The following is a 24,897-nucleotide window of genomic DNA, read 5'->3' as shown; positions in this document are numbered from 1 at the left end:
CCATTTAATCTCTCTTCAACTCATTGGCACACTTCACATAAACAGTCTACAGCGTTGTCGAGTATTCATGAGGAAGATTTCAGTTTTTGATTAGAAAGCAAAGCAAATCCCCAGTTTTGATCTTCACTGCTAATTCATTGCAATTTACTAATCAATTTATTTAATCACTGAAGCAAGCGAATAAGTCTTCGTACACTTGTAAATGGGTAAAAATATGGAGATTTTGTTCCAGACTTTTCATGAAGCTCCAGGGTATGATTTTATTTTGAGAACATATTGCACAGAGGATCTTTCCATGCTGTCTGAATATTGAATTATCTATGTCTGTAATTTTATGCTTTTGAACTTAATCAGAAGTAGTATGCTTTCTATGAAGGAGCTAATAAATTGGCATTAACTATATTTGATAGGCTATTTCACATAACCACTATTTTGTAGCTGTGAAGAAAAATTCTAATCTTCAATCTTGATTAGATTTTTTCTTCCAGTTCTACTACAGTAATTTGTCTGAGCTGTGCATTTGTATGTCTCCTAATCTTTCAATATTTTATCATTGTCATCCGATATTAATGTTACTTTATGATAAAGTGTGCAAGGCAGTCAGAAGGTTTCAGTTACCTTCTACAATTCATTATTTCTATAAGAAAATGTCCACATATTAAAGAGAGAAATTACATGTTTGTGCACAATTATACTCTGAAATTTGTACCGTCATGGAATGTAATTTTACCACCACTGATATATATTGATTGTAATAATCATGGAATTCAGTAATGTGATAGTTGATTTAACATTCTCTAATATTTGATATATTTTTCAACCAGATTCAAAGTCTGAGCAGAGGAATAAGAAACTAGGCAAATTCGCCCCTTGATCCCATTTTCCAGTTGTTGAGATTATGACCAAATCTGCAGCTTAACTTTACATATCTCTTGTTACCCCAGATCTATTAATACCTTTGGTTAACTCCAATCTTATCAGTCTCAGAAATGAAATTTGTAATTGACCTTGTATCAATTATATTTGCAGGAGAGATCTGCAGACTTCCTGAAAGTTCTGGCTATAATATTTAGACTGTTCTCTTGCCTTAGGTTTCACAACCAGTAGAAATAGTTTATTTTTGTTAACTGTATATTTTGAAAACTTTAATCTATTCACTCTCAAAGCTCTAAATTCCAGCAAATACAATACTATAATCCTATAATCTCATCAATTGACCAGGAATTATTCTGGCCAACTGACACTTCATTTTCTCAAGTCTGAAGGAGGAAGTGTTGCTGGATTTGAGTGCTGAGATGAACCCGTTTCCTTCAAAGTAGTGCCTGTAGGGTTAGTGCATCTAGAGCACTTCATAGGACCTGACATCTGCTTTACTGGTGAACGAATTTATGGCACATTCATAGAGTTCCAATAGTTAATAGTAAAATAACCTTGCACAAAAAAGATCATAGACCAGGAAATCCTTTTTTTGAAATTTGCTGTTTTGATTTTGAAGCCAGATTTGGGGTGGCACAATGGCTCAGTGGTTAGCGCTACTGCCTCTCAACACTAGGGACCCGGGTTCGATTCGCATCTCGGGTAACCATCTGTGTGGGGTTTGCACATTCTCCCCGTGTCTGTGTGGGGTTTCCTCTGGGTGCTCCGGTTTCCACCCACAATCCAAAGATGTGCAGGTCAGGTGAATTGGCCATGCTAAATTGCCCATAGTGTTAGGTATATTAGTCAGGGGTAAATATAGGGTAGGGGATTGGGTCTGGGTGGGTTACTTTTCGGGGGATCACTGTGGACTTGTTGGGTCGAAGGACCTTACATACTGTAGGGAATCTAATTTCAAATACAGCGTAAGTGGAACATCTTTCAAGAAATTGCTCCTCCAGTCAGAGGCCTTCCTGTCCCATGTGTTCTGCTGCAGGCTTACTGAGAAAGAACCCATTTCTGATTGAAGGTGCAGCCTGAGGACTGGTGACATGGCTTAGTCACTTTTATTTCCATTTTAAATGTTTGTTAGGAGAGTGTTTATAGTGTTGGCGTAAATATTTGGAGCATAAAGCCCCAAGGGTTATTTCCTTGACTTAAATGGGGAGTGTAAGAGGATAGGGCTAGAGGAATACAAGATACAGTGCAAGTGTAAGTCAGAAATGGATGGGAGTCTTGGAGAGGGAAAAGACCTAGGGAGAGAGGGAATGCAGGTTGAGAGAGGAGGAAACCCCAGACTGAAAGTAAACGCACTTTCAGTGCCCACTTCCATGTGAATTCTTTTGAAGCGAGTTCGAGTGTGCTCCATCAAAAGAAATCCAATATCAGTATTTGTTAAACTGAACTCACTAGCTCATTCCCAGTTGTCACCTTCTTCTATGATGATCTTGAATTGGGTTGATTTTTTTTTCTCAAATCTGTCTCTCAACCAAAAAGGCAAAAATTGGCTTTATAAAGCTTTGCTGCTTGGCACTTCTAATAGTCAAGTGTATCAATTACTCATTTAAGTTAGATTTATAACTTATTTTGATGAGGCTCATATTTACTGTAGTGGCAAGACTTTTTTTTAAATGTGCTTACTAGCATTCCTCCCAAGGAAGAGCAAGTTAAATATGTTTCCCCCCAGCGCACGTGCACACAAGTATGTCTGGGTCAGTCCTATTTTGAGGAAATCCACACAAATGCAAGGTGATGCATTTTGAAAGGCCTAATGCAGAGTCAAAGTCAACAAAAAATGGCAGAATCCTTAGAAGCATTAAAGTCCTGAGGAATCTGGGTGTACGGGTCCACAGTTGCCTGGAAGTGGCATGGAAAATTAGATTACTTACAGTGTGGAAACAGGCCCTTCGGCCCAACAAGTCCACACTGACCCGCCGAAGCGCAACCCACCCATACATTTTACCCCTTACCTAACACTACGGGCAATTTAGCATGGCCAATCCACCTGACCTGCACATCTTTGGACTGTGGGAGGAAACCGGAGCACCCGGAGGAAACCCACGCAAACACAGGGAGAACGTGCAAACTCCACACAGTCAGTCGCCTGAGGCGGGAATTGAACCCGGGTCTCCGGCGCTGTGAGGCAGCAGTGCTAACCACTGTGCCACCGTGCCGCCCGTGAACCATTGGAAAACACTGGTCCAGCTACAACTGTTGTGAAATTTGAAAGGGTTCAGAAAAGATTTACAAAGATGTGCCAGGGTTTGAGCTGTATGGAGACGCTATTTTCTCTGGACCGTCGGACCTGAAGGGTGATCTTATAGAGGTTTATAAAATCATGAGGTGCATGGATAAGGTAAATAGACAAGGTCTTTTCTCTAGTCTGAGGGAGTCCAGAACTAGAGGGAATAGGGTTAAGGTGAGAAGGGAAAGATTTAAAAGGGATCTGGAGGCATGCCAGAGGTTGGCACCCTGGTGGGAACAGGGATAAAAGTCAGGAGTTGGATCAGGACAGAGGTGCCTCAGGTGTGGAAGTCGGCAAGAGTCCTTCACTGGGAACGGGCAGGTGGGATCCCTGCACTAAAAGCCAGCCTCCTATTTACCTGGTGGTGATGTGATTGCTGAGGGATGATTGGGAGTTGGTAGTAGGAGTGAGAAACAGAGGAAAGCTGCTGGATTAAAAACCCATTTCCTGCAGCATCATTTTAAAAAGGCAGCTGTTTCCATTGCTTGAAACTGACATCACTTTTCTTTCTGCACTGTGCCACATAGAGATAATGTTGATACAAAACTCAACCGATGCGGCTGTAGGACTGAGTCAGCACTGCTTTGTCAATTGGAGGTCATGTCTGATAAATCTGTTAGAATTCTGTTGAGGAGGTAATAAGCAAGTCAAACAAAGGAGAGCCAGTGGACATGAATTATTTGGATTTCCATAAGGCCTTTGACAAGGTGCTGTTCAGGAAGCTGCTAAATAAGAGAAGGCCGAAAGGTGTTAGGAGCAAGATACTGGCATGGATAGAGGATTAGCTGACTGGTAGATACAGGAGTAAAAGGGTTTTTTCCAGGATGGCATCCAGTGAGTAGTTCTGCAGTAGTCAGTGTTGGGACACAGCTATTCTCTTTGTACATTAACAATCTGGATGAAAGAGCAGAGGACACTGTCACTAAATTTGCAGATAACACAAAGATAAGTGGATGGACAAGTAATGTTGAGGAGGAAGGGAGACTACAAAAGTACTTGGACAGGGTAGAAGAGTGGACAGAGAAGTGGCAGGTTGAATACAATGTGAGAATGTGTGAAGTTATGCACTTGGCAGGGAGAATAAAGGTGCAGATTATTTTCTAAATGGGGAATGGCTTCAAAAATCTGAAACATAAAGAGACTTGGGAGTCCTAGTTCAGAATTCTCTCAAGAATAAAGTACATATTCACTTGGTAGTTAAGAATGCAAATGCAATGTTTGTATTTGAATCACCAGAAATAGAATACAAGCCAGAGATGTACTGCTGAGTTTCTGGTCAGACTGCATTGCAGATAGTGTGAGCAATTTTAGGGCTTGTATCTAGGGGAAGATGTGCTGGCCTTGGAGGAGGTCCAGAGGAGGTCAACAAGAATGATTCCAGGGATGTCATATGAGGAGCAGTTGAGGACTGTGTCTGTACTTGGAGTTTAGAAGGATGAGGGAAGGTTTCATTAATATTTACAGAATACTAAAAAGCCTGGATAGAGTGGAAGTGGAGAAGCTGCTTCCTCCAGTGGGAGAAACTAGGATCCAAAGGCATGGCCTCAGAGTGAAGGGGCAAACCTGTAGAACTGAGATAGAGAGGACTTTCTTCAGCTAGAGGTTTGTGAACCTGTGGGACTTTTTGTCATACAAGTCTTTGGAGGTCATGTCATTGAATGTCTTTAAGACAGAGTTTCTTGATTAGTAAGGGGATCAAAGGGTGGGGGGGTGGGGTGGGAAATGTAGGAGAATTACACTGAGAAACATATTGGCGGTGGTCAAATGGCAGAACTTACTCCATGGACCAATGGCCTAATCCTGCTCCTATATTTAATGATCTTGTGGAATGGAAAAATATCCATATTTAGTCTATGCATACTTATATAATTTAGTAATGCAAATACATTTTTTTACAGTGCAGGAATAGGTTTCAAACATTTGAAACCATTTTAATGATTCTTCTAATCATGTTGCAGGTTCTTTGGGAAGCTGAGCGTTTAGAAAAAGGCCTGACTGCTAAACAGTCCTTTATAGATTTGGGATGTGGGAATGGATTACTGGTTCACATCCTGACCAATGAAGGAGTAAGTGAAACTTGAACTGAGTGAAGTTTAGTGTTGTCTGTAATAACAATGATGCAGTTGTTACATGTTGTCTTCTACTGAATAGTCCCACTGTGGCTATTGGATATTGAGGTAGAATTGAATACCTTGAGAAGAGACATCTTGTTAACTAACCTTTGTAACTTCCGGTCAATCAAGACATGCTTCTGTATTAGAACATCCATAAGAGGTTCATCTATGCAGTCAGGCTGAAATAATGAAATCTATCAGTTTCTCAAAATGGAGAACTGCGGCCAGTGGTATTCCATAGGGATCAGTGCTGGGACCACCGTTGTTTGTGATATACATAAATGATCTGGAGGCAGCTATAGGTGATCTGATTAGCGAGTTTGCAGATAACACTAAGATTGATGGAGTAGCAGATAGTGAAGGGGGATTGTCAGAGAATGTAGTAGCATATAGATAGATTGAAGAGTTGAGCAGAGGAATGGCATTTGGAGTTCATTCCGGTCAAATGCAAGGTGATACACTTTGGAAGATCCAATTCAAGAGCAAACTATGTGGTAAGTAGAAAAGCCATGGGGAAAATTGATGTACAGAGAGATCTAGATGTTCAGGTTCACTCTATTCTGAAGGTGGCAATGCTGGTCGATAGTGATCAAGAATGCTTACGGCATGCTTTCCTTCATCAGTGCAAGAGTTGGCAGGACTTTGGTTCGGCCACATTTGGAATACTGCATACAGTTCTGGTCGCCACATTACCAAAAGGATTTGGATGCTTTGGTGAAGGTGCAGAGAAGGTTCACCAGGATGTTGCCTGGTATGGAGGACGCTAGCCATGAAGAGAGGTTGAATAGATTAGGATTACTTTAATTAGAAAGACTGAGGTTGAGGTAGGACCGATTGAGGTATGTACAGGGTAGATAGCAAAAACTTTTTCCCAGAGTGGGGGATTCAATTACTAGGGGTCACAAGTTAAACGTGAGAAGTGAAAAGTTTTAAGCAAGATATGCATGGAAAGGGGGGGTGGATACCTGGAACACATCAGAGGTGGTAGATGTGGGCACGATAGTAGACATATTCTCAAAATAAGGATTTGCCCAGTTAGAACAGTGGTGAAGAGGAATTTCTTCTCAGAAGGAAGTGGATTTGGGGAATCTTTAGTGCAAGGGACTATAGAAACTGGGTAATTGAATATTTTCAAAGCTAAGTTAGACAGAATCTATAAGCAGATCAAAGGCTATGGTGTAAAGTTAGGAAAGTAGAATTGGGGATTATTATATCAGCCATGATCTCATTGAATGGCAGAACACTCATTGTGCCAAAAGAACATCTTCTGCTTCTGCATCTTACGGGTTAAGTCTTGATTATGTCAAATAGCCTCTTAGGAATTGAAAATCAACTTTTATAGGTGTGATTTTAATAGTTATCAGGTTATTATTAAAACTCTGTACTTTTTTGTGTTTCCTAACTTTTACTATTAATCTGATGCTTTTTTTTTGCTTTTTGTACCTGCTGTTGTATGGATTTTACTTTACTCAGTTGTACTTCCTGAGGTATATTGTGCTACTTCATTCATGATTCTTCAGTTTACTTGATAGAGTTACTCAAGTATGTGCTCGGTTCATATATGGTCCTGGGATAGCTAGTTGCCTTGTTTGGATGCAACTTAACATGCACAACCATACATCTGTCCCTGGGCTCTCTGTATTTGTTGCTGTCAGCAAAATCTAACCTGACAGCTTTCTAAGTAAAACTTCATATTAGATATATTTTAAGAAATGTGTGTGTTTGAATGAAAATTATAAAATGCTAACTCGTAATTGCTCTTTTTAAAAAGAAATGGCAATGTAGATGCAGGCAAATGTCATCCAATATGCTTTTGTAACTCAAACGAGTCAGTGGGAAAGGCCTAGGAATATATGATTTCATGACATGGTAAGGTTGGGAATTGAGCAACTAATTATGGGACTCAGTAATGGATAATGCCTGTTTCATATCTTAAGTTTTTTGCACAGAGAAAAGACAACATAATTTCCTGAATTGAGTGTGTCGTTCAGTCTCTGATGCAAAATATTGTGGTGAATTGATATATTCTTAAAGCATAATAAATATACTGCCAAATTCCCATAAATGTTTTAAAAATCTTGAGCTAAATATATTTTTAAAAACTTGTGTGATGATAATAAAACATTGCCAGTTAACTGTCTAAATTGCAAAGTTTATTTTGAAAAAACTTGTTTAGTAAATAAATGTTGCATGTTTCAAATTGTCATAACCTTTCAGCACCCTGGTAGAGGTATAGATGTGAGGAAACGGAAAATTTGGGATATGTATGGTCCACAGACATGTCTCGAGGTAAGAAAAAGATGCATAGTATTTATGCTTTTTGAATTCTACTTGCTCGTTAACTGCAAAGCTAAGCTACGTTGTACTGTAATAATATAAACAAAGTTTTCATTTATGGGCATCATTGCTAGATAGATCAAAAATAGCACATGTGCAGAAACACAATATTAATACCATTTAGTTACTGAGAAGCAGGACTCAGATGCCCACATGAACACAGTCATTTTTGCTATCTCTCTTTCATGAGTGCATTTGTGCATTCAGCGATTTGCAGTTCAAAGTCCCAAAGACATGCGCCCAGTCATTTCCACAAACAACCATAAAGATGTGCTCACATTGGACATTTTGTGTCTCAGCAATAAACAACCAGTGTGATGTATTGGGAATGAAGTATTGGTGAGTTTTCCCCTTGATTCCTATCGATTAAAGTTAAATCAGGAGCTGAGTGGCCCTGGCAGAATCCAAACTGGATGTCAGAGAGCAGATTATTGTTGAGCGAGTGCTGCTTGATTGCACTTGATGACACTTACTATTACTTTTGAACTGATGGTTGAGAGTGAACTGATGAGGCAGAAATTGGCCAGGTTGGATTTGCCCTGCTTTTTGTGTACAGACCATATCTGAGCAAATTTTCACAATGTTGAAAAGATGCCAGCGTTGTAACTGTACTGAAGAGCTTGTCTGGGGTGTGGTAAGTTCTAGAGTACAAATCTTCAGTCCTGTTTGCGGAATATTGTCAAAGCTCATTGCCTTTGCAGTATCCAGTGCCTTCAACTATATCTTAATATCACATTGAATGAATTGTGTCAGTTTTCACAGTGGAAGACATGAGTAATATCCCAAAAATTCAAGAGAGTAAGGGGGTAGAGCTCAGTACGATGGCCATCACCAAGGAGAACGTGCTAGAAAAACTGAATGGCCTGAAGGTAGATAAACCTGAACCAGATGGACTATACACAAAAGTTTTAAGGAAGATAGCTGAAGAGATAGTGCAGGTGTTAATGGCTTTCAAGAATTGCTAGAATCAACGAGTTTCCCAGAGGACTTGAAAATCGCTAACATGACACCTGCGTTTTAAAAGGGAATAAGGCAAAAGACGGAAAATTATAGACAGATTAGCCTAACCTTGGTCGTGGGCAAGATCCTAGAATCCATTGTGAAAGGTGAGATTTCAGAATATTTGTAAGTGTGTGGTAAAATAGGGCAAAGTCAGCACACGTTCATCAAGGGAGGTCATGCCTGATAAATCTGCGAGAATTCTTTGAGGAAGTAAAGAGCAGGTTAGACCAGGAGAGCCAGTGGATGTTGTCTATCTGGACTTCAAGATGGCCCTTGACAAGGTGCCTCACAGGAGGCTACTGAGTGAAATAGGGGTCCATGGTGTTAGATGCAAGGTGCTAGCATGAACAGAAGCTTGGCTGTCTGGCAGAAACCAGAGACTGAGGATGAAAAGTTCCTTCTCAGGATGGCAGCCAGTGACAAGTAGTGTTCCGCAAGGCTCTGTGTTGGGACCATAACTTTTCACTTCATATATTAACAATCTAGATGGAGAAACTGAAGGCATTCTGGCTAAGTTTGCAGATGATACAAAGATAGCATTAGAGCATTTGGGTAGTACCAAGGAGGTGCTGGGGCTGCAGAAGGATTTGGACAAGTTAGGAGAATGGGCAGCAAAGTGGCAGATGGAGTACATTGTCTCATTTATGTAACTTGGAGTTCCCAATCTCATAAGATGGTGGAGGTAGGTCATTGAATATTTTTAAGATAGATTCTTGTTGGCATGGAAATTGAGGGTAATCCAAAATAGATGTGAATGTGGAATTCTAAACTTGAGTAGATAGTCATAATTTTATTAAATGACACGGTAGGCTGGAGGAGCCAAATAGACTGTTTCCTGTTCTGTTTTATATACACCTGTTACTTCCCTTTTAAAAAAAAACTCATAGTGGTTAACATGTTTTCCCTTTCACAGAACAATTTTGATTTTGCTGATTACCTCTACCTTTATCGAAGTGCCCTTTAATATAAACTAACTGTCCTGTACTTCCCTGGTTTCAGTTTTCCATTCTTTTTTGAATAAAGCAGCAATTGTTAAAATGGAAAGTATCAAATATATCTTCTGCAAATCAAGAGAATTTTGAAAAAATTATACTGGCACATCAACTGTTCCATTTATTTTAAGGCTCTAGGATGATGTTCTTCAGGAACTTTTGACTTGTCAACCCACAGCTCCAAGAATGCCACTTCCCTAGTCATTGTAATTTTGAATTTTTCCTTCCTTTCTACTTCCTGGTTTGTAAATTTCTGAAATTTTATTTGCATTTTTTATATTGAAAATCAAGGCAAAATATCAATTTAGTACTTTTGCAAGGTTTGTGAAGGTTTGTAGCTCAGGTTGAGACTTAGGGTGTAGGTTTGCTCGCTGAGCTGTAGGTTTGATATCCAGACGTTTCATTACCTGGCTAGGTAACATCATCAGTGGCGACCTCCAAGTGAAGCGAAGCTATTGTCTCCTGCTTTCTATTTATATCTTTCTCCTGGATGAGGTTCCTGGGGTTTGTGGTGATGTCATTTCCTGTTTGTTTTCTGAGGGGTTGGTGGATAGCATCTAGGTCTATGTATTTGTTTATGGCGTTGTGGTTGGAGTATCAGGCTTCTAGGAATTCTCTGGCATGCCTTTGCTTAGCCTGTCCCAGGATAGATGTGTTGTCCCAGTCGAAATGGTGACTTTTTTCATCCGTGTGTAGGGCTACGCGGGAGAGAGGGTCGTGTCTTTTTGTGGCTAGCTGGTGTTCGTGTATCCTGGTGGCCAACTTTCTTCCTGTTTGTCCTATGTAGTGTTTGTGGCAGTCCTTGCATGGAATTTTGTAGATGACGTTGGTTTGTCCATGGGTTGTACTGGGTCTTTTAAGTTGGTTAGTTTTTGTTTGAGAGTGTCGGTGGGTTTGTGTGCTACTAGGATTCCAAGGGGTCTTGTTTGATTTTTTTTTGTACTTCAGATCTCTTCCTGTCATATACTATTAGTACAATACATTTTCTATCTTGCTTGTAAGGGCCATTTTATAAAATCAGTTTGGTTTATCTTTAAGTTTTAATTATCACTAAAAATATGCATTAAAATGGAAATTCTTTGTGGAAAATTGTCAAATTGTCTGATACAGTACCTTGAGATAGATTGGAGGAAGCTTCAACCTACTACTGTGCTTTAGCAGAGATTTCTTGAAGCTGATGCATTGTTCCTGAAAGTGTTCCATTTTTATTAACTTCCCTTCACTTTGAGCTGTAAATTTGTAAGTTTATTTTTAAAAAGTTCCTTGTCACAATTAGAAAGAACTAGGTTAAATGTTATAGTTCTCACAAAATGAGTCCTTAACATTGCTCGCAAGGCTAGTGTTCATTGCAAAACTTTGGTTGTTATTTTGATATACTTCAGAAGATGGACGATTAAGAATGAGCCAGACTGGTGTGAAACCAAAGGTGTTTATTTATCACTAGGTAAAAATGACTGATTCACTCAAGGGGAATCCAGTTTGTGTACTGTATAGGAGGGGAACTGACTTGAGAATATATATCTCAGGAACAAAAGTGGAATACCTAATTAGAAAGAGTAAAAATATCAGAAATTATTCAGCTCTATACTATATTTTCCATTCCAGTTGCTTGTTCTCTTGAGTGCAGAAAGGCTTCACATACAGTTCTTCAGGAGTTACTGTGCCAGCTTTCCACTTTCTCCTACTGTTCCCAGAATTTCCTAGAAGTAACAAAATACACTAAGTATATCTAATATGGCAGTCCTGCCATGTGTGTATTCAAATTTTAGCTCTCCAATGCTAAAGCAAAGTCAAACACACACACACACACACACACACACACACACACACACACACACACACAGTTCATTGATATCTGGTCAATAACACTGCCATTGATGGCACAGGATTATTTACATTTTCCAGGGTCAACAAAGCTCTGCAATTTGTATAAGCATATTAATTATCCAATTGTTCTGCTTTCTAAAAGGCAATTTCAAGGTGTTTTTGCAAACCCACTACATGCTAGGGGCCTGCTGTAGCTAAACTACCTCAACCCATTGCAAGCAGGTTTACAACAAAGGCTGGCAGCCTTAAAAATTGTGAATGACTAATCCTGGAAAATTAGCATCCTTTTGATAGGCAAAACTTCAATATTTCCAAAATAGTGTTAAATTTTCACAGTAGTAGATGATCTATGCTTCAAAACGAAGGCTGTAGCGGTAAACTGTTGGTGTTTTACTAGGAATGTGCCATTACGCCAAGTGATGACTTCCTTTTCCCAGATGTGGACTGGATAATTGGCAACCATTCAGATGAATTAACACCATGGATTCCTGTCGTTGCAGCAAGGTAATTTGTATACTTTCTTTAAATGGTAATTAATTCAATGTAACAATACACAGATTTTATCACAATGCTGTCTTTCCTTCCATGTATTTATTCAGTGCATACTTACAATTGCTTCATGGTGGAAATATTTTTTAAAAATGTTTATTTGAAATTTACGATATTGTTCAAAACTTTTTTCTGCCCAGCTCATCATTTTCAGCTTTTTTGTCTCTGTGTCTGTCTCTGCTGTGTAATTCTTCAATTTTGGTTGTTGTTAATTTAGTTGGTTAGATATAGGATGTGATTACAAAATGTTTGTAGTGCTGAAAGGTTCAGGAATTTAATTTTATGTCGCAGGTCATCCTATTCATGCCGCTACTTTGTCCTGCCTTGTTGTTTCTTTGATTTCTATGGAAAGTACTGTCGAAAACAGACCAAAAGCACACAATACAGAGCGTATCTGGATTTCATTATAGAAGTGGGTTCTGCTTGTGGTTTTAAAGTAGAGGAGGACTGCCTTCGAATTCCATCCACAAAACGGGTTAGTGTGCAGTGTTTTTCTTTCTGTAGTATTTTTGTTTTTACATGGAATATTTTCCTAACATATATATATGGTGAGGATACTTTTTAAATTATTTCTTCAAAAATTGCCAAATTAGACTTAGCTTACGTAAAATTTTAAAAAGTAAAATTAAATTTAAAGAATTAAAACAACAAAAAGTTGCAGGAATATGTAATTGGCTTGCTGTGTGGATTCTGATATAGTGTTGAGAATGTCCTATTATATTATTGATGTTGAAATAATTCAAACCTTTGCTGCTTCGAAAATGATTCAGCAACATGACCATGAATGAATTAAATATACTCTATTTTAGTGAGTATCTGTAGAAATCTAATATAACAACATTATAATTGTCTCTAGATAATTGTTTTTACAAATGCAGTAAAATTCTTGACTAAAATCTTGATACTTTGTTTAACAGATATATTGAAGAATATTATACCATTAACTTCATGGATTATTTCTGTTTTTCCTCATTGTTTTGCTACTAAGACTTTCAAAATAATGTATTGCTTAGTTTCCAGTGAAATTATTCAGATGAAGATTTAACAACAATGGATTTGAGACTTAAATGGGATTGATGCATTCTTTGGTGTGTAAATTTTGCAGACTTTAGTTTTCAATAAAACAAAGGCTCATCGTAGATTTTATACATGGTTAGCAAGGTTCGATTACGTGAAATACAGGGAGAACGAGCCATTTGGATATAGAATTGGCTCAAAGGCAGAAGACAGGGGAGGGTGGCGGATAGTTGCCTTTCAGACTGGAGGCCTATGACCAGTGGTGTGCCACAAGGATTGGTGCTGGGTCCACTGCTTTTCTTTATTTACATAAAAGATTTGGATGTGACCATCGGAGGTATGGTTACTAAGTTTGCAGATAACACCAAAATTGGAGATGTAGTGAACAGCAAAGAAGTTACCTCAGTACAATGGGCCAAGGAGTGGCAGATGGAGTTTAATTTAGATAAATGTGGAGTGCTGCATTTTGAAAAGGCATATCAGGGCAGGACTTTGACACTTAATGGTAAGGTCCTGGGGAATGTTGCTGAACAAAGAGACCTTGGAGTGCAGGTTCGTAGTTCCTTGAAAGTGGAATCACAGGTAGATAGGATAGTGAAGGCCTTTATTCGTCAGAGTATCTAATATAGAAGTTGGGAGGTCATGTTGTGGCCATACAGGACATTGATCAGGCCACTTTTAGAGTACTGTGTACACTTTTGGTCACCCTCCTTGAAACTTGAAAAGGTTCAAAAGGTTTACAAGGTTGTTGCCAGGGTTGGGAGGTTTGAGCTGTAGGAAGAGGTTGAGTAGGCTGGGGCTGTTTTCCCTGGAGTGTTGGAGGCTAAGGGGTGACCTTATGATTTATAACATCATGAGGGGCATGGATAGGGTAAATAGACAAGGTCTTTTCCCTGGAGTGGGGAAGTCCAGAACTAGAGGACATAGATTTAGGGTGAGAAGGGAAAGATTTAAAAGGAACCTAAGGGGAAACCTTTTCATGCAGAGAGTAGTGCATGTATGGAATGAGTGGAGAGGCAGTGGTGGAGGCTGGTACAATTGCAACATTTAAAAGTAATCTAGATGGGTGTATGAATAGGAGAGTTTTGGAGGGGTTTAGGGTTTCAAGTGCTGGCAAATGGGACTAGCTTAGTTTAGGATATCTAGTTCGGCGTGGACCAGTTGGACCAAAGGATCTGTTTCCATGGTGTACATCTCTATGACTCTATGATGCAGTTATGCCAAATCAACTGTCTCAGCTGAAACACTATATATTAAACTAAAAAATAGAGGGAAAGTTAAGATTTTGTTTAATTAGATATGTTGATGATTTTTGACTTTTTGAGTTTGAATTTCTGGTTTACCTGCCAGGATTGGTCACTGTATCATTTTAAAGATCTAACATTTGAACTTTGCCCAGTACTTAGCAATGGGTATTTATGTTGTCCTATATTGTGTTCAAACTTGCATACAAATTGACTTGTGAATGTACTCAACTGAACCTGTTCACAATCCAGGGACTGTTTATATTTATTTGCTATCAAATAAAAGAATGCTAGCCTGCAAGCTGGTAATTTCTACTTCTTATGAGCTACTTATTCCCCAATCTGTTTCTTGTCATAAAGTGCAGACTTTCAAATTTAACTTTTATTTACAAATTTGGTATGAAACTCCAGTATCAATTTAGAGGAAGGAAATTTATTGCAATACATGGCAATGCTAACTGAAATATTCAAATGAGAAATGTCCAAACACTTCAGATCAAAACCTAAAACTTAAGATGTGTTTTCTTAAAATGTTTAAAGTACTTCTGATACAGGTGCAAACAATAGATTGTATACCATTGTGCACCTTGAGCTTAAAAAGAAAACCAAAGAACTGTGGATGTTGCAAATCAGATATTGCTAGAAAATGTCAGCAGGTCTGGCAACATCTGTGGAGAGAAAGCAGAGAATTTTTCAGGTCCAGTGACCATTCTTTAGAATTGATTGTAGATTGGAAAAGGTTGGTATTTATGCTAGAAAAGGGGTTGGTGGGGGGCGGAGGGGGTGGTGGTGTGGGGTTGGGGAACAGTAAGCCATAGGTGCAGATGGAGCCCAAATAGAGAGAGAGAGAGAGAGAGAAAAACAGTTAGGCAGTCAAAGGACTGGATAAAGTTTATTCCCCCCCCCCCCTCCCCCAGCAGCACCGCCACCATGTCTCTAGCATATATACCAATTATACCTCGCTATAATCAGTTCTGAACAAGTGTCACTGGACTTAAAATGTTAACTTTGTTTTCTGTCCACAGATGCTGCCAGACCGACTGAGTTTTTCCAGCAATTTCTCATAATATACCCTTTTGTTCACACTTTTTGCTTTCACTAATTTGAAACTTCTTGCTTGTGTCATTCTATGGTGCAGAAAGAAGTCAGACTGACTTAATGTTCTTTATTTTCCCCCATTTTTGCTCAAGGTTTGCTTGATTGGTAACCAAAGGACGTATTCCTCATCTTGCGAGAAAAGGCTGGATGAAGAACGAACTCAGTATATTAGGGAGAGATGTTCTTATACTCTGTGTGCTGGAGATGATACAGGTTTTAGTAAGATGAAAGACTCTGCTTCACCATTTCCTCATGTTACAGATTGTTCAGTTGTTGAAGATGACGTGATGCAAGATAGTTCTGCTGATACAGATTGTTCTGTGCCCAACAAATGGGGGACTGGATTCCAACCCAGAGAAAAAGTAGAGAAAATTAGAAACTGTGCTGCTTTGCCTCGAGACTTTGTTGATAATGTAGTGCTTCAGGTAGCTAAAGCACTTTTAAAAGTAAACCAGGACAGCTATGATTATAATGGTGAAGACAGTGCAAAATACTGGCATAAAGGCGGTAAGTCTTTGCATTCTAAAATACCTATGTTATTTGCCATTTTGTTTTTTATTATGCTGACCTACGATAGTACAGTTTAACATTTATTATAACCTTTTCAAACAAAAGGGACAAACTTTGTTTATAATAATTTTTGTTAACAGGATTGTTAATGTCAGTTATATTATCAAAGCTGCATTTTCCATTTTTCTCAAATGTATCTTGATATAAGTTCATTTCTAAACCACATTTGATTGTACTAATTGATATATTGACTTTTGAAGCAATTGTTTTGGCTGTTGAAGCTATTATAATAATTTCACCTTGCTTAATAGATGGTAACAGACTTTAAATAAAATTAGACGGTTATTTTAAAGGTGGGGGAAGTGATGAGAGAAAGCAGTTTTATTTAAAGTCATATACCCTAGATACAGACACAATCACCTTTCCTTTTAAACAGAATATTTCACATAGTGGTCAATTTAGTGATCTATTTTCGCCAATAAAAACAAAAGATCTTCACTACGTGAGAAATATCAGCTATGTGGAATTTAGAAACAATTAGTCACTAAATACAGAGGAAATGTGATTATCCAAATATCAATTATCCGAATGAGATCTTGAGGTCCTGATAGAAACATTACATTGAAGACAAATTTCCAGCAGTGATTGTGTCTTATGTTTACAGTGGTTAAACAGGCACCGTCTCCAAATGACTGCCCTCCCGCCCTCTCTCTCTCCCCACGCTTTCCCTGGAATTCTACAGAGGGGTGTACCGTAACCTCCCCCCGCCCCCCCCCACCCCACTTCCCATGAATAATCACTCCAACATTGTCCTGTACAGGGCAAACAGGGAACAAAAATTTGCAGTAAAAGTTTGTGTGTGTCTGTGCGCTACTTGGAGACTTATCCCACAAATGCAGCAGCAGCACTCTTGTTGGTGTACAGTCCAGATGCCTCGGGCATGGGGCGGAGGCTCACACGCTTTGTACTGGGGAGCGGTGTTGGATAGGGTTTTGGGGGGGGTGGGGGGGTGGACGGGCAGGGGGCCGGTGTTGGTCGGAATTGGGGGGGGGGGAAGTGGGGGATGGGGTTGGACCGGGATTTTGGGGGAGGGGGTTGCGCACTTTGTGCTGGGGGGAGCAGGGGGACATGAGGGTGGCGGTGTTGGGGGCAGGGTCTCGCGCGCAGTGCACTGTTGCAATCTCCTGAATAGGGAGCAGATTTTAGAACTCCGAGCCCCAGAGGAAAGGCATTTAATCAATTTTCTGAATAATCAATTATCCGAACTAAATAGTGCCCACCCATCACGTTCAGGTAATCGGGTTTCCATTGTAATAACCTATTGTACTTGAAACTACTGCTGAATCACAGCTAAAGAAATGTGCAGTCTTTTGAGCACTAGGATCATTCAGGTTGTAATTAAGTTTGTAATTTTATAGTTTTTAAGATGAAGAATGAGCTCCATTCAACAAAGAAAAAGTAATCAAAAGTATGTGGGAGAAAGATTTAGTCCGTTAGTAAATATCATTGCAAATTTATGTACAGAAATGCAGATTATCCACAGCAGCAAAGGCTAAACTTTTCACAAGGGGACCACATTTCAATATTCGTTGGCCTCAGTGGCAGGATGGGAATCAAAATTGACTATATCCAAAAATATTCAAAAGAATTAAATTGGTTATTTAAGTGAGTAATTAATAGAAGAACCAATTAAACAGAGCCAAGCAGCAAAGCTGCTTAATGAAGCCAATTTTTACCTTGTTTGGTTAAGATGCAGAGCCAGAGAGGGAAAACAAAATGCAGTAAATTGATCACCAGGAAGGGCTATTAACTAGGACTAAGCAAGGAATTATGTTGATCAAATGCTGACGTTGCTTCGCACTTCGTGGGGCATATGTCTCTGGGATGGCAGTCTATGTAAGAACTTCAACACCCAACATCAGGCTGAGGGAGTCCCTTGGAGTCGCCAATCATTGCTAGTGGCTCAATGTGACTGCAGCCCCAGCTCCTCAATGCTTTGCATGCAAGGTCAGAGCCACTTCTGGAGGCTATTCAGAAGCAGTTGCAGCCTGCCTTCTCCACTTTCACCAGGGATTGCTCCCTGACTAGCCCAGTGCCAGTTTCAAAGACTTGTCCCTGGTTGCTATGGCTTTCCATGATCCCCCGACAAGAATCTAACCTTCAGTCAGATCCGCCAGTTGATGGCTGAGAACTCCTCTTCTAAAAGAAAAGTAGGCAGGCTGGCAGAACTCCTCCTCCTCAAACTATCCCTGACCAACTACTTGAAGGTGGTGCCCAAGGACACCAATGATTAGGCTGAGAGCCCTCTTTCCAACTATCAAATACTGCAGATGTTGAAAATCTGAAATGAAAGCAAAAGGCCTCCAGTTCCCAGAGTTGCCCTGCAGACCCACTGCTATGACTTCAGTCATTAGACTGCATGTTGGCCCTCCAATCACGATTGAGTCTCTCCTGCATTCACTACTGATAGGCACATGAGCAAGCCTACAGCAGCACAAAAGGGAACAAAAGACCTCAGATTAGAGAAGCAGCTCTTTGCAACAATCTATGAGTAAACTGTACATTAAAGCAAATAGTGGGCCACACAAAGTGGGCTGTATGTGACCTATAGACTAGATTGGGAGGAAATGGAGTAATAATAATGTGGCTAGTCATTCAGATCCCCAAGCTAGTGCTGTGAAGCCATGAGTTCAAATCCCATGAGGGATGGTGACATTTGCCTCCAATGTCATAAAATCTGGACTATAAAGCTGGCCTAATGGTGACCATGTAACAACTGTAAAATGTTGTTAAAAACGCATCTGGCTCATAATTATTTTTGAGGGAAGGAAATTTGCTGTCCCTATCTGGTCAGGCCTGAAAGTGACTCCAGATGCACAGCAATGTGTTGTATTTTAATTGTCCTCTAGACAATTAGGCATGGGCAATAAATGCTGCCATATCCAATTGTGCCTGTATCATATGAATAAATAAAAATCCTCAGTGTGTCTCCAACATTTTCATTTTCTAAATTTCACTACTAGAGACTTCGTTGAATTTGAGAACATACAGAATTTGTTTTCCAAAAGTTAGTCATTTACATTCTTTCCTGTCTACCATGATTTAGTCAATTGTACTTGTTTTCTGTAATTGTTGCATGGTAGCTGAGACCTGGTCTATGTTCAGCTACATTTTTTTCAATTCATGGAACCTCAAATCTTTGGAATATAACTGTGGGCTTATTAATGTTAAAATATTTCTGCACTAAACAAATCTTTGAGTTGAAGCATACAATATTGTAAATCTGGCTGTAGTGTTGATTGACTGACAGCTATGTGTCTCTTTATTTGTAACTATGCTCATAACATGCACATACTTAATTTGCACATACTTATTATCATAGATTTAATTGCCTTGTTAACTAACAAGGCAACCCTGCCCCTTCTGCCCAACTCCCTGTCTTTTCGAAAAGTTGTAAATCCTTGGATGTTTAACTGCCTGCAACCACAAGTGTGTGATGCCTACCACGTCTTAATCATTCATGATGATTTGTGCTGTTAATTCATCTACTTTATGAATACTACAAGCATTCAGATAAAGCGCCTTAATGCTGATTTTCTTATCCTCATAGTTTCCAACATCCTTCATTTTTGCTTCATTCCTAGTCTGCTTTAAACTTAAACGCTGCATACGTTAACCTGCTGCTTATCTTTCTACTTGACTCCATACTCCCTGTTGCTGTCCCTTTCCCTTTCCCTCCATCCCCCCCAACTCACGTTTAAAGTACCTTGAGCAGTAACAAAGCTAAATATTATACAATTTAGAAACAACATTTAACTTTGCTGTCTCTCATAAGGGTTTATCTCAGTTGTGAAGGCATGTAATTGAAATACAAGTTTCACTCCATATCCATACAATATAAAAGTAGTCTGAGTTTTGAGAAGATTTGTAGCTCAGGTTGAGGTTCTGGATGCAGGTTTGCTCGCTGTGCTGTCATGTTCATTTTCAACCGTTTCGTCACCATATTAGGTAATATCATCAGTGAGCCTCCGGATGAAGCACTGGTGGCATGACCCGCTTTCTATTTATGTGTTTAGGTTTCTTTGGATTGGTGACATCATTTCCTATGGTAATGTCATTTCCTGTTCTGTTTCTTAGGGGTGGTAAATGGGATACAAGTCGATGCGTTTGTTGATAGAATTCCAGTTGGAATGCCATGCGTCTAGGAATTCTCATGTGTGTCTCTGTTTGGCTTGTTCTAGGATGGATGTGTTGTCCCAGTCGAAGTGGTGTTCTTCCTTACCTGTATTTAAGGATACTAGTAGAGAGTGGGTCATGTCTTTTTGTGGCTAGTTGATGTTCATGTATCCTGGTGGCTAGTTTTCTGCTTGTTTGTCCAAAGTAGTGTTTGTTACATTTACAGACCATGAATGTACAGAAACAGTACAACAAGCCATAGACATTAGATAGCAACAAACACCAGAAAATGAAAAACATCGACCTGTAGAAACAAAACTAGACAAACTTACAAAAAATAACAACACTGACATCATAGGAGCAAAGATAAAAACTTATCTGACCGACCCTTAACAGACATTGAAAAAGCTGTCTTAGTAAGATAATTAAATTTCAACTTCCAGGATGCGGACAAGAAAGATTCCTTAGCAGCATTCGAACCTACACTGATACATAGCCAACTCACAGAGGAAACCCAGCAAACATCAGACGGACAGTAGCACCAACATTAAGCAGGAAAAAGGAAGGAACCACACTCAATACACAAGAAGGCGCTAGAAAAACTAAAAACAGATAAAACCATTGTTATCCTACCTGCAGACAAAGGACGCTTGACAGTCATTTTAAATTGAAGAGACTACATTGAGAAAGTGAACATATTACTTATAGGTACCAACAAGTGGCAATAGATCCTACCCCACAACTAGAGAACCAAATCACAGACCTACTCAACGTCAGAAATTTGGAGAAATAAATAAGACCAACTTCCAAAAAATGAAACTAGGTGGATCCAACATACCAAGCTTCTACTGATTAACAAAAGTTCACAAACCAGGGGTCCCCCTCAGACCCATAGTCTTGCTACCTGGAGCACCAATGTACAGATTAGCCAAGGAGCTACACCAAAGACTAAAACACTTAGTAAAAGACTCATGCCACTTTATCCACTCCATCCAAGAATTCCTGAAGACCATCAAAGACACCAATATAGAAGAGGATGAAATAATGGTCTCCTTTGACACAACAGCCCTGTTCACTCCATTAATGTCAACCTGGCCAAGGAATCATTGACTATATTATTAGAAGAACCAAAGACACATACACGAAACATCACCAACTTCATCAGCAAGGACAATGTTGTCAAGTTAGTAGACCTATGCCTGACCACCCACTTCACCTTCAACAACAAAATCTACAGACAAACCAACAGAACACCCATGGGATCTTTGATTAGATTAAATTACTTATAGTGTGGAACAGGCCCTTCGGCCCAATAAGTCCACACCAACCCTCCGAAGAACAACCCACCCAGACCCATTCCCCTCCATTTACCCGTTCACCTAACACACTTTGGCAATTTAGCATGGCCAGTTCACCTTACCTGCACATCTTTGGACTGTAGGAGGAAACCGGAACACCCGGAGGAAACCCATGCAAACACAGGGAGAATGTGCAAACTCCACATAGACAGTTGTCTGGGGCGGGAATTGAACCCGGGTATCTGGCGCTGTGAGACAGCAGTGCTAACCACTGTGTGGCTGTTAGCAGACGCAGTAATGCAGAGACTCGAACAGACAGTGCTGCCAACTATCCAACCCAAACTTTGGGTCCACTACGTGGACACCACCTTTGTCGTCACTAAACAAAACTAATTAGGGGAAACCATCAAGACCGTATAATACCCTTACTGGCATAAAATTTACTAAAGAGGAGGAAAACAACAAACTGCCATTCCTCGATGTTGCAGTACAGCGAACAGCCAATGGGAACTTCAAACCAGCGTCTCCAGGAAGACAACACTTACTCACTAAATACTGAACTACAGAAGCAAATCATCCCAACACCCACAAACGATGCTGCATTAGAACATTATTTCAACGAGCCACTACACACTGCAGCACAGAGGAACTACGAAGAGCAGAGGAAAATCACCGATACAGTGTGTTCAAAAAGAACGGGTAGCCAATGAACACAGTCCACCAATTTCTCAGCAACAAACCCCAACAAGCAGACAAAACATGTCCAGAAACCCGAGCCACTCTCCCCTACGTCAAGGACATCTCAGAAATGACTGCCAGACACTCAGACCTCATGGCATCATGATAGCCCACAAACCCACCAACATGCTAAAACAGCAGCTAATGAACCTGAAAAACCCAATACAGACAGCAAGCAAAACTAATGTCATTTACAAAATACCTTGCAAGAGCTGTAACAAACACTATTGGACAAACAGGCAGATAACTAGTCATCAGGATACATGAATATCAATTAGCCACAAAAAGACATAACACACTCTCACTAGTATCCTTACATACAGATGAGGAAGGACACCATTTCGACTGGGACAACACGTCCATCCTAGGACAAGCCAAACAGAGAGACACGAAAATTCCTTGAAGTGTGGCATTCTCACTGGAACTCTATCAACAAACACATTGACTTGGATCCCATTCACCACCCCCTGAGAAAAAGAACAGGAGATGACATCACCACAGGAAATGTCACCAACCCAAGGAAACCTAAGCACATAAATAGAAAGCCGGCCATACCACCAGTGCTTCATCCAGAGGCTCACTGATAGTTACCTAGTATGGTGACAAAACATCTGAAAATGAGCCTTCTAGCTCAGTGAGCAAACCTATATCCACAAAAGTAATCCAATAGAGTTCATAACAATTTAATTCATGTGTGATCAATCAAAGACTTTGCTGTGAAAGTTTGTTGTGACACAAGATCTGATATCTTCAAAAAGCTGATTTGAATGAAAGCGTGGATATATACTGAGTATAAAGCAGAGGTGGGCATGGCATGAACCAGAAGGCAGGAGCAGAGTGAATGGTCACTTATCTGGTACGGTCAAACCTAATCAATAATTTTGTGGGCACCCTGGATAGCCTGAATGCTTTGGGATCTGCAGCAGTTTAAGAACGTGATCTATAGCACAGAAACAATTTATTTGGTAAAGGTGATCCACAGTCATTGTTGTACTTCACGTGAAACTTCAACCACTGACTTCTCATCCTGCTTCATGTATCCATCTAATCTGTCCTTAGGTGCAGCCATCAATCTGTTTTGTGGGAACAAGTTCTATATTCATCAGTCACTGTTGTAAAGGTTCTCTTAATTAAAAAAATTGCTAGTCACTTGTCGATATAAAACTTGAATATCCTTAGTAAGAAAGACTTGTTGCTGCAACATTTTATCTTCCTTTCATCTGACCAAAGAAACATTGGGGTACAAATTCATAGTTCCTTGAAAGTAAAGTCACAGGTAGACTGTAGTGAAGAAGATGTTTGATAAGCTAGCCTTTATTGGTCAGTACATTGAGTATAAGAGTTAGGAGGTTATCTTGCAGCTGTTCAGGACATTGGTTAGGCCACTTTTGGAATACTTGTTCAGTTCTAGTCTTCCTGTCAAGGGAAAGGTATTAAACTTGAAAAGGTTCAGAACAGATTTACAAGGATGTTGCTAGGATTGGAGGGTTTGAGCTATGAGGATAGGCTGAATAGGCTGGGACTATCCTCCCTGGAGAGTTGGACGCTCTCCCTAAGAGAATCACAAGGGGCATGGTTAGGATGTATAGTCAAGGTCCCTTCCCAAGAATAGGGGAGTCCAAAACTGGAGGTCATAGCTTAAAGGTAAGAGGGGAAAGATTTAAGAGACCTAAGGGGAGACTTTCTTCACCTAGAGGGTGGTGCGTGTATGGCTTGAACTGCCAGAGGAAGTGCTGGAGGCTGGGTACATTTGCAGCATTCAAAAGGCATCGAGATAGGTATATGAATAAGAAGGGTTTAGAGAGCCAAATGCCGGCAAATGGAACTGGATTAGGTTAGGATATCTGATTGACATGGATGAGTTGGATGGAAGGGTTTGTTCCTGTGCAGTACATCTCTATGACTCTAAATGCATGGATGCCAAATCTCAAATACAGAGGAACCTTGATTATCCGGCTTTTGATTATCTGAACAAAATAATCTCCATCTGTGTCGTTTGGATAATCAAGGTTCCTCTGTAATCTGAAATTATATTCCAGGAGAAAAACGGTACTGATTGATAGACAAGTTGACCCTGATTGGCAGCACCTCAGTGAAAGAGAAAACAGTAGAAAACCACATGCGCCCAAGCCACTGAGTAATTCAAACAAGGCACAAACATTGAGCATTTTTTTTTGTTTGTAGAGAAGGGCTCTTGCCAATGAATGTATTTCACCTCCAGCAAGCGTAAATGAGCCATTTTATGAGCTTATTTGATTATGATAAGCTGGAGCAGCTATAATTACACTCAGGATTGCATGGAAAGAGTTGTGCAATCCTGGAATCACATCTAACAGTAAGCAGTTTGTTTCTTCCCTACTATTTTCAGACTTACGAACTGATCTCTAGCGTATTAGTATTGATCTTTCTCTACACCTCTTTAGTTGTAACATTTTCTGCATTCTGTTCTTTTACCCTGATGTACTTCAGCAAGGTATGATTTGTCTGGTTAGTGTGCATTCCAATATTTTCACTGTATCTCAGGACATGTGACAAGAATAAATCAAATCAAGCACAAGCTGGTTAAGTACAATTTGTTTTCTCATCTAGACAATACCTTGCAATAAAGAATGATTTGTTTCTACACTAGAAATGAAATCTTAGAAGAGTCCAATACATGACCCACAATCTCTAATAGATGGTATAAACAGTAGTTAGGTGATTGGAGGATTGAGTTGCCATGCGATAGTGTCTCTGTTGACCTTTAAGTTCAGCTTACAACGAGCAATGAGTCTTAATGTATAGATCCTTTCCAAATGCTTTCTCTCCACTTCGGACAGTCTTGGGCAAGGTTCC

The 24,897-nt window shown here is 39.8% G+C and overlaps 1 protein-coding gene across 2 annotated transcripts in view; it reads left to right on the top strand.

Annotated features, from left to right (window-relative positions):
* The window catches only part of trmt44 (tRNA methyltransferase 44 homolog), a 65,290-nt gene that overhangs the window by 23,531 nt on the left and 16,862 nt on the right, over positions 1 to 24,897 (top strand). The window contains exons 5-9 of one of the 2 annotated variants that reach the window (XM_060826906.1): positions 5,119 to 5,226; positions 7,492 to 7,563; positions 11,830 to 11,936; positions 12,273 to 12,456; positions 15,433 to 15,847. In XM_060826906.1, the coding sequence (XP_060682889.1) occupies positions 5,119 to 5,226; positions 7,492 to 7,563; positions 11,830 to 11,936; positions 12,273 to 12,456; positions 15,433 to 15,847 (886 nt within the window). The remainder of the gene's footprint in view (positions 1 to 5,118; positions 5,227 to 7,491; positions 7,564 to 11,829; positions 11,937 to 12,272; positions 12,457 to 15,432; positions 15,848 to 24,897) is intronic. The other variant, XM_060826915.1, reaches the window with a different exon arrangement.

This window comes from Hemiscyllium ocellatum, chromosome 1, assembly GCF_020745735.1.
Source record: "Hemiscyllium ocellatum isolate sHemOce1 chromosome 1, sHemOce1.pat.X.cur, whole genome shotgun sequence".
Taxonomy (NCBI): Eukaryota; Metazoa; Chordata; class Chondrichthyes; order Orectolobiformes; family Hemiscylliidae; genus Hemiscyllium; species Hemiscyllium ocellatum.
The sequence above is the reverse complement of the archived record's forward strand: the minus strand, read 5'-3'. Positions and strand labels throughout refer to the sequence as shown.